Below are 10,399 nucleotides of genomic sequence, written 5' to 3' on the forward strand. Positions count from 1 at the left end.
GGTCAAATGCTTTTTTTTCTCCCAAAATAAAAAGTCATGCCGTAGAGGGATATGGAACTTCTGAGGGTCTGTGAACACGACAGGTGGGACATTACTGCCAGTGTAGCCATCTAACTGCTTTTATTTAGTTCCTGAGGTCTTTCCCTAAATATAGATGAACACTGACCTCAACGGAGACGCATTACTGAYGTCTTCTCGTTTTAGCTCTTCTGACTCGTGGGATTCAGTCCACCAGTGAATTTGAACACTGAAGGCATGGCCGCTGTTTGCTTTTTTTATTTGTTGGGGGTAAAGAACAGCAGGGGGAGGGGAAAACAGTTGCAGACGAGTCACTGAAAGGTTTTTGTACGTGCAGTATTTCTTTGATTATTTTTGATTTGGTTTTGTGGAAAGGTTCTGAACAATTAATGTCTTACCTGTTGTAGATAACTCTTTGAAGGACCTCGGTTTGGAWAAATACATTTTAATTTAATTTAGTCCTGATTGATGGCTAGTCTGAGCAAGGCCAGGACTAAAGGGGGTTGCTGCCACCTTATTTTCACTAACAAAAAGTTCAAATCAGCTCATGCAGAGACTATTTTCTAAATCTTTACACTCTTGTTAAATGGTTATTCCAGCAGGTACTATGATTATCTTTAAGASCTAGGATATTAAAGTTTGTGATAAGCAGTGAAGTACAGTTATGAACAGTTWTGTTCAACATTTCCACAGAACCACAAAGTTTAGCAGCACTTTGAAGGAACTGAGATTATTGTCCAGTTTTATCATGACTCACTTCCTCAGATTGGGTCTACACAGTTTCATTGGTAGTGTAGCTGCTCAGATCTGCTTTTCAAGGGAAACCCAACACAGAAATAGGCAAATAAGTGAAATAAAATCACAGAAGCACTCACTATCCTCTGCCACAGTTTCCCAAAATGCCACGGCTAAATCAGTGCCACCTTTTCTCAGTTGGTTGGAGCCAGTAAATTGCATCCATTTGTTCTGGTTCCTTCTGAATTCTGACATAAGTCAACAAATACTTCATCATTGGCAGTGAGATTTAAAAAATGGCTCAAGGGTGCTCCACCTGAAATCTTACATAYTACTAAGGATTGACGTCACTTTCTGGCAAATCAGTGGCCTGAGGTGTGATCAGCTTCAGCTTTATTTGGCTCACTTGGAACCTCAGCAGATACCAAGCACCAAATATGAAGCTGATGGGTTCACCTAAAGGAAAGACTCCAAAGATGCACCGAGTCGACCTCAGAGGAGCCCAAAACAGATTAATGCTCTGGATCTGAGCAAGGTTCATTTCCACAGCTTTCCCCTTTTCTAGTGCTCAAAAATAACTTTAAAGGATGAACAAGTCAACAAACATTTTACAAATTTGGACTGTGAGACAATGTTTCAAATTCCCACAGTTTATGTAGTCAGTCCCTTTGTGGTTCTGATGTTGCGTTATAGTTTGCATCAACAGGAAATGCCCCACTCACTCCAGGAAAGGATAATTTCCATGACATATGTAGATAAAGATAACTTTCAGTTGGTCTTTTTCTGTTTAAATACTTAGATTTGATTGATTCAAAACCATTTTTTAGTTTGTGTTACATGAGTGTTGTTTCTCAGCTTGAGTGTGAAGACCATAAGCTAGAAGATGCCGTGAGTTAAGCCAACGCTGACTTTTATTTTCCCCCCTGCACAGCTGAAYGTCATATCTAACATAACGAAACACTGTCACATCATTCCAGTTAATTACAAATCTATTCTTCTCTGTGTTGACTCAGTAGTGTCCTGTCCGAACACTGCCTATGAAGATTTCAGTTCTTTTTTTTTTCTCTGTTTGATCAGATGTCATGTTTTTCACTAGGTTTCAGGGAGAAAKCAAACTCATGCTTCTTTGCAGATTTGTCTTTTTTAACAAATATTTTCCATGCTTAAGAATTCCTCCCCAATGAAACGTGCATGTGTGCGTGCCAGAGTACAATGTAAGCTGCTATTTGTATCTAAGCCCAGGCACAGGTGCGGACTCCACAACACATCAGAGGTTTCTAAAATGAACTCTCCAGTAGAGACAAAGCTGACGCCTGGTAAAACACGTTGTGATATTTTGGGATATTCGGCCAACAGAAAACCTCAGATCAGGAAGAAAATACAGGAGTCATCAAACAGATTAAAATCTTTGTTGTTATGGAGCAGCCTGAAACAGATTTTTAACATTTATCTTGTGTCTCACAGAAGACAGCTGACATCACTCACCCTGGAGATGGTCAGGGGCTGGTTGAAGTCCTTTCCTCCTGTCAGGCGGAAACCCCAGGGGGGAGGCCCGTCCAGCACAACATTTAGTGGCATGACCCCCCCTTTTTTTTTWCTTTTTTAGATCTCCCAGCTGTTGCAACAGCAGAGGAAAGTAAAGTGCACACGGCCCAGATCMCAGTTAAAGAGCAGAGAAGTTTAAAAGTGATGAAGATTTTGAACCCTCACGAGGGGGGGTGCAGAGGGAGGAGAATGGAAAAAAGCCCACCCCATGAGTGAGGTAATTGGTCAGATTTTGGGAACAGATCATCCGTCTCYATTAGCTCTACAGCACACTTAATTCTGTTGACACTTTCCTGATTTCCTCTGTTCTCTGTACAATTCTCTGCAAACAGAAACCAAAGTTGTCACCTTTTATTTACGCTCAGTTTTGTAATGTTTTGAGTTAGAAGCCTCCCTTTGGACTCCGAGACTCTGCTTGCCTACAGGGACACTCGTAAACAGAGAGAAGATGGAAACCAGCCTCTGTCAGAAGCCAGCTAGCACCAGCTCTTCTCCTCTCTGGTCTCTYAGAGTCTCACCGGGTATTTGCTGCTCATCTCCTTATTTGGTCTGAAGGCAAAGCTCCTCTCTGAGGCCCTGAAGGTCTCAGAAGCACATTCCAGCCACTATTGATCTGGATGAGACCCAGACTTCTGACCCACTGGGTATGATGGCAAACCAGTTTAGATCAATTCTTCCTTCTGCTTCAGTTTATCAGTTAGTGCAGTCCTAAACGTAACATCACCCAAACGACAATTGATTGCTTCCAAAATAAAAATAATTCAAGACAGAATCCTATTTCTCGGCTCATTACATGTTTTTAAATCTACATATCATATTTAAAGAGTGTGCATTACAATAATCAGAAACATGGTCTCTTCGGCTTTCACTTCCTGTTTTATTTTGGTGGAACCTGTCCTGCTTGGACACACCTGCTCTCTATTTACTAATAGCTGTGCATTCATTGTTAGTTGTCTTAGTATTCTTGGTTTTCTTTGTTCTCTGTTAGCTTCTCATCCGTGGTGTCTGTGTTTGTATGTATGACTAATTTTTGCTCTATTTTTACTGAAGGCAAAAGAAAAAGTGTAGAATTCAAAATTTCATACCGATTCTTGCAAAACTTATTTCACAAACCTCTACGCGGTCATCATTTATGCTTTACACTGTTATCTACATAGAGTTTTATTGATTGTTGCAACTGCAAATGGCAGCAGCAGTTAGCTGTAGCACTTTAAGGCAACCTGGGAGCGTGTTTTAGCAGTTGTGCATCATAATATTTCTGCTGAAATAACCATGTAATGCAGAATTAACAGTGGTGTAAAAATTCAGGAAATAGCTTTTTAATGAACTGCTATAAATCTTTGGATATAGTTGTTTTAAGACAACCATGCACTTTGGTTTTGGCTGAGTTCAGCTGTTAGCTTCAACCACTGTTAGTGAACATGTTATGGTGCTGTGTACATTTTTAACTTGTATTACTGATAGTAGTAAGCCTGGTTACTGAACACAACAAATAAATCTGTCTGGATTTCCAAGTTCAAACCTCATTGATTAGATTAAATCTGGTCATTTATTAATCAGTGTTTTAATTTCCAATGGAACACAGTTAAAAAAATGTATTCCTACAGAAGCAACCCCACCTCTKTCAGTGTGTCCCAGGGCWGCTGTGGCTACAATGTAGCTTACTGCCAWCAGTGTGTAAATATGTGTGTATGAATAGATGAATGATTGAAGTGTAAAGCACTTTGGAGTCAGTGTGGACTTGATAAAGTGGTATGTATTTCAAGCCGTTTACCATTCACAAAAAGGTTGTTTAAAGAGCCAACAAGATAATATTTCATCACAACCTTTTCACAGAATCTAAATTCAGATTGTCCACTTTAAAGAAGTGTAGATCTCTCTTACTGTCTGCCACATTTGCTCTTCATTTGGGTCCTACACTAACCCATACCATCCCGATACTTGAGTGTCACAATGATCCAATTAGGAGATCCAATTAAGAGCTGTTGGATCTGGGGCATAAAGTCAGTAAGGAAGTGCCATAAAGTGGAATAACACCAACAGTTACTTGGGTCTGGCTTGAAAAAAAATAATGTTTTTACAAGGCACCAGCTCGTTTTCAACTAGATGAATATATATTTTTTTCTATTTCTCATGATGAAGATAGACATAATTTTAAAGTATACTGAACTGCAAGTCCAGCCTTTTTGTTCAGCCAACTTTCAAAAATCACACTTCCAGTTCAATTCTCTCGTCCTAATACGGTCACATTTAGAAAAGACCAAGATGAGGATGGCAAAAAGCCAAAAATAGGGTTTTAAATGGCAAATGTCCAATGAATGGCAACCCAGTGGTACARATTATTATTTATGCCTATGGCTCAGATTCAGCAAGTTACTGTTGGACAATTTCCTAAGACCCTTTGTGTTTTTTGCTTGAGGGCTTCTGTATATTGGCTTGATCCAGTGCACCAAAAACTGCTATACACCCAGAACTACAAAACCAYAAAAAATATACTAAAGAAGTCTACAAGATAATTAATTACTTTATTGTGTTGGTGGTCTGTTTAAACCACCATTTCACCTTCCACTCGTTGACGCAGCAGCTTTTTACTGCACACAACAACCCCTCGGTGTTCATTTAAAGAAAAAAGAGAAATGTCCTTAGATAAACTTTGTGCTTGGTATCAGCATACTCAMTTCCATTCATCAATGTTTACCTTTTAAGCTAAAAACAATTAAATAAAAATAGATATGTCATCTACAAGCTGGATTTTATTAGCAATACAGCTTCATAAAACCATTCAGAAATGCTACAGTGTTGTAGAAATACTTCAGGTCCAGTAATGGGAGATAAATTGAATACCATATACAATTTAATATTTTTTCTTACAAGTGACAAAATATTGAAAGTCAAATGTTTTCAGTCCATATGTTTGTATGCTCACACCCAAAAACCTACTGAATGTTAAATCACTGAAGAGTTTATGTTCTCTACACGCTATCATACATCTACATAGTGTTTTCTAGACTACTTAAATTATCATTTTTTGCATCACAAAAGAGGTTTACATGTACATGGCTATTAAATAAATGAGTTGGATGTAAGGCAGCAAACTCCAACTGTACTCAGCCTACAGTAAATTCACTTCAAATCCCTCAGTTAAAATGTTAAAAAAATGAAATTAAATTAGGCCCCAAAGATGAAGAAAATGTGAAGAAAGAGAAGAAACYAAATGGGATGGTGGGTGAGGAAAAAAGCTGACTTTATGAAACAAGTGATTGCTGGTCATATTACAGCTCTTATACAAAAAAAGGCATACAAAAACACCACAAAAGTACACAGAATGTTCTGACAGCAGGTGACAAGTGAATGACAGGGAGTGACGTGAATGATGAATGAGACTACAACTTAAAGTGCTTTAGCAATAGTTTAGTCAGTGTCCATTCTTTGTAAAATGAGAAAAGAACAAAAACAAGACAAAGATGCAGGTTGTGTTCGCTTAAAGCAGCAAGCTAAATTGAAAAAAAAAAAAAAAGAACACACACACATGAACAATGATGCACTTCCTACTCTGACAGCAGGGTCATAATGTGCAGTTACATAAAAGCATTTTTTCCCCATCAAACTGCTCTTTCACTGTAGCTGACATGCRTTCCACATTGCACACCTGACAGCAACTCCCCATCAGCCAGCAGGTTAGCGGTCTCTTTTAGAACCAAACCGCACTACGATTCGAATACACTGAAAGAACAGAGCTTCAAATGCAAATAAGATGGTGATTTAGACAAAAAACAAAACAAAACAAAACAAAAAATACAATAAATGTGGTGCTCATCATTTCTAACATAACCTTACAACAGTTTGATCAACATTTCATCATCTAATAAATATAACACCTAAAAGGTAAGCATTGTTGCTGCATACACTTTCCAAACTTGACGACGTCTCCTGAAGTCCCGCAGTCAGAGTAACAGAGTGTTAAATCTGAGGTGGAATATAAAATAAAACCCTACGTGAGTTTGTGTCAACATATTGTTAAAGTGCATCAATCTTAGGGCTGCACAATTTATMRAAAACTCATCATTATTGCAACATCAGTGCGTGAAATGAAAAACAAAATAAAAAATGGCCGCRGTCGATTATGAGATTTTGTTTCTAAATAATGACAGTGGTTTAAGAGTGTTGTGAGGATTGTGGTGACAGACAGAAAGGAGAAGAGAGAGAAAAATGTGGCTTAATTGCAACTGATATCATCACGATGTTTAATGATATTTTTTCTATGATCGTGCAGCCCTAATGTGAATGATCGAACAAAGAGGTGCAGAATTTTGTCATTTATTAGCTAAATTAAACAAATGTTTATTTATGTTGCAAACCTAAATAACCAACATAAACCCTTAGTTACAGACAAGATAAATACATGCTGTTTATTATACATGTGTGAAGTGCCATCATGATCCAACAGGTCAGTTGAAACTCCCAAAATACAATCCTGACACAATACTGTCTTTTAAACTCGTCCCACCAAAAGACACTGGGGGAGATTTCCAAACTCAATAAAATTACCTGCAAGTCAAATCAGTTTTGAAGTTTAGCGACTTCAGTAAAAACAAAAACAAAAAATAAAAMGGTGWTCTTGGTGATCTTACTGCCCTTAAAACTGCGAAAATAGAAAGCATCACTGCGGTCCTTCAACATCCTTCTGTCATCGGCAAAGGGTAAATGTCACTGACTGGAGCACAAAGGTTTAGATTCTCCATAATAGAAAAATAAATGTAAAAAGACAAGATTAGAAAAACAGTTTTATCTCATAGAAGTCTTCCAATAAAGTTGGCGAGTTAGAGCTAAGAAATCTGCCTGCATGACACGGACAGGTCACACACGTATGCAGATACTAAGTGTGCTGCAGCCTCAGGTCTCTGGTGGCGTTCTGCGGGTGCTGTGCTGACGGCGGTGAACGTGTCGCAGAGAGAGGGCGGGGCCACGTAGGGGGCGGCGGGGCGGAGCCTGGAATCATTATAGCTGCTTCACGTAGTTTCCTGGGAAGGTTCCGAACAACTTGCTCCTTCGAGAGGTCCCTTTAAAAACCGAAAGGAGACGGTCAGACCAGACAACAATGGCTGACAGTGAGCTGTAGCTGCAGCAGACTGAAAATCTATARTTAGAAAATATATAATTAAGGTTTCTATAATTACGTTAAAAAGCACAATTTTAAAAAGACAAGTCTAAGTGGTGTTATAATATTGCCTTTCAAAACTGGACATTTCAGAAAACTCTCAGGATCTGTCAGTGCTCATTAAATTGTTTTTTTTAAGTGTTTAAACAAAACATTTAGTATTACATTTAAAACTAACTTTTAACCTTTGTTCATGATCATAAACAGTTTGTGTGTTGTAAAAAATAACAAGCCTTGTTAGGATGACAGCAGCTCAGTGCCAACTGTGAATATGCTCGATGTGAGGTTAAAAATCTGTGGTGGAACAATACTGACATCTTGTGGTTRCACTGTTTACTACATGATTTACTTCTAAACATATTCTGTGCATAAATAATAAGTTTATAATAAGCTAATATTTAAGTTGTCTGTTTTTAAAAGGATTATCTAAATGTTGTGTCTGAGCTAGTTGTAAAAAAAAAACTGTTCTAGCAGCAGAGCCGGTTGAGAAACGGTCATTTCATTTCATTTCATTGTTGTTTTTATGCCCTACAGGCTGAGTTTTTTAAAACAAACAAACAAACAAACAAACAAACAAACAAACAAACAAACAAACAAACAAACAAATAAATAAAACAAACAAACAAAAACAATCTGAAATGTATGGATTTTTAAACATGTCGACGCAAATTTATAATTTGTAGTAATCGGTTGTAAAAGTGTACTTCAYTACAAGAACTGATGAATATAGTTTTCGTAACTAGCAAGAATTTACTTCTAACGCACTGAATATCATAATTTATTCACAGCTTTTTACTGCTGTATTTTTCAAATTAGAGCTAATTTTTAGTGGATCATTAAACCTAACGTGATACGTGATATTTTGTTTCATTCTGAATGTAGCATACAGATACATCCATCCATCCATCCATCAGCTTATTTCCAGGGAAGGCCACATATTACCTATTAATCTGACATACAGCGAAGTGACATGAATGTCTCAACAGTGTGCCAGTAAAAAGTTACATTTCACTTTSACTATATGCATTTTTGTACAAATTTGGTAAATAACTTTAATTCTTATTGTTAAATCCATTGAGTTTTATTGATTTGTTATGTTTTTTAGTTGTTATGAAGAAAACTAATATCTTGTCTCCCACTGTTATACTAATAGAACTATATTGTGTCTTTGCAAAGTGTTTTTTTCCCTGAACAGATAAATCAAGAGTGAAAGTTTTAGTGGTTGTGTACAATCTTACCAACAAACCAGCCATCATCACACTTCTCCATCACATCGACGACGTCRCCCTCCCTCAGCTCCAGCTCGTCCTCGTTACGAGGCGTATAGTTGTACAGGGCCTGGTACCTGTGGTGGAATCACTTGTGTGAACTACCCATGATGCACTGCACTCAGCATGATAAGCATTGCCTACACTTTTATCAATCATTATCACAACTTTAGCCTGTATACATTCTTTCTATAAACTTTAGGCAAATAAAAAACCTTTAAATATGATAAATATTTATTGCTTTAACTTATTTTTTAAGTAATTCTATTATTTAAATTGGGGTGATACAAAAAGCTTTTTGACAGCAGACAAGACAGTAACTGTTTCAAACTTTTCCCCACTTCAAAAGCTCTAAGCAACACCTTTACTCTTAGCAGGGAGAGAAATCACGGTTTCAATATGATACCTGACATATCAACAAAAACAAAAAAACAAACAAACAAACAAACAAAAAAAAGATAAACATAATACTAACGATAAGAACAAATGTTACTTACGGTTCTCCTCCTCCATGTAATGCATCCTGTACCAACCGCTGTGTTGGAGAGAGAAAAAGACAATAATCAAATTAAATATATATATATATATATATATGTATATATCTACATATATAATTTTTAGCATTGCTTCCTGCACAGAAACAGTGTTGCAGGAGTACTGTTGAGTGAAGTCATGACCCCCCTACCCTTCGACCTCTAACAGGTGACAGATAGGACCGCCGGGACAAGATGGGGCTACGAGGAGGTTTACCGCCGACAACTGGATCCTGCTTAACAGCCACAAAGACCAGAGGCAACACACCTATAATCTTTAACAGTGACCATGTTAGCAACCTTGACGCGGAGCTAAACTCAGAAGCAGACAAACTCACGACATGCTGCRAAAACACGATCAATCAACATGCGGATGCTGACGAAAGATCCTTCTGATCAAACCCCAGGACAACCAAGAAGCAGCTCACACTTTCCTTTTTAAGGAGTTCAGCGGGTTTTTTCCTCTCCGTAAAACATCACGTTGATACTTGCAGGGTAATATGAGATGCAGGTTAGTATTTATTCTCTGATTAGTCTCTGAGGTCACTGGAAACCCAGAYATTTCTAAAGTCCTAAAAGCAATCCCAAATGTTAACGCACCTATTGTTACCATTTAAACGAACAAACGTTTGAAACCGTTCAGACATTTTTACCAAATCAGTGAAGTAAATCACAGATTCAGGGTAAAAATCTTCTGAATCAATCAATCAATCAATCAATCAATCAATCAATCAATCAATCAATCAATCAATCAATCAATCAATCAATCAATCAATCAGCACAACAGTGCAGGGAATAAATACTGTTAGGGGAGTCGGTATCATAGTCTTCATCACCACATTCCAGCTTTACCTTCACCTTAGGGGACCTACGTCCTGGATGTGACACAGTTGGGGTGGAGGTGGGAGAGCGTGGAGAGGAGAGGGGAGGGGAGGCGGTTTTAGGGGGAGAGGAAGCCGGAGGAAGGGTCGGAGGCTCAGGGATGGGGCGGGATGCAGGGAGAAGAGACAGAGCGGAAGCCGGGTTCGAGGCAGAGGGCTGTGAGAGAACGTCTGAAGGAGAGGGAGGGGGAGGGGAGGAGACAGACGCACCGGGAGACGCTGCAGGAAGTGGAGACGTCGCGAGCAGTGGGAGGGACGGGG

The 10,399-nt window shown here is 38.4% G+C and overlaps 2 protein-coding genes across 3 annotated transcripts in view; both read right to left on the reverse strand.

The window, feature by feature from the left end:
* LOC106519685 (PDZ and LIM domain protein 3) overlaps nt 1-2,415 on the reverse strand; it is a 13,507-nt gene extending 11,092 nt beyond the window's left edge. Inside the window, exon 1 of the mRNA XM_014011455.1 lies at nt 2,239-2,415. Within this exon, the coding sequence (XP_013866909.1) occupies nt 2,239-2,331 (93 nt within the window). The 5' untranslated portion in view covers nt 2,332-2,415. The remainder of the gene's footprint in view (nt 1-2,238) is intronic.
* Nucleotides 2,416-5,033: 2,618 nt separating this feature from the next.
* sorbs2a (sorbin and SH3 domain containing 2a) overlaps nt 5,034-10,399 on the reverse strand; it is a gene marked incomplete in the record, with an annotated part of 49,435 nt that continues 44,069 nt past the window's right edge. For both annotated transcript variants that reach the window (XM_014011458.1, XM_014011457.1), the window contains 5 exon segments: nt 5,034-7,358; nt 8,695-8,801; nt 9,222-9,259; nt 9,410-9,490; nt 10,110-10,399. In XM_014011458.1, the coding sequence (XP_013866912.1) occupies nt 7,297-7,358; nt 8,695-8,801; nt 9,222-9,259; nt 9,410-9,490; nt 10,110-10,399 (578 nt within the window).

The sequence above is a fragment of the Austrofundulus limnaeus genome, unplaced genomic scaffold (assembly GCF_001266775.1).
Source record: "Austrofundulus limnaeus strain Quisiro unplaced genomic scaffold, Austrofundulus_limnaeus-1.0 Scaffold80, whole genome shotgun sequence".
Lineage (NCBI taxonomy): Eukaryota > Metazoa > Chordata > Actinopteri > Cyprinodontiformes > Rivulidae > Austrofundulus > Austrofundulus limnaeus.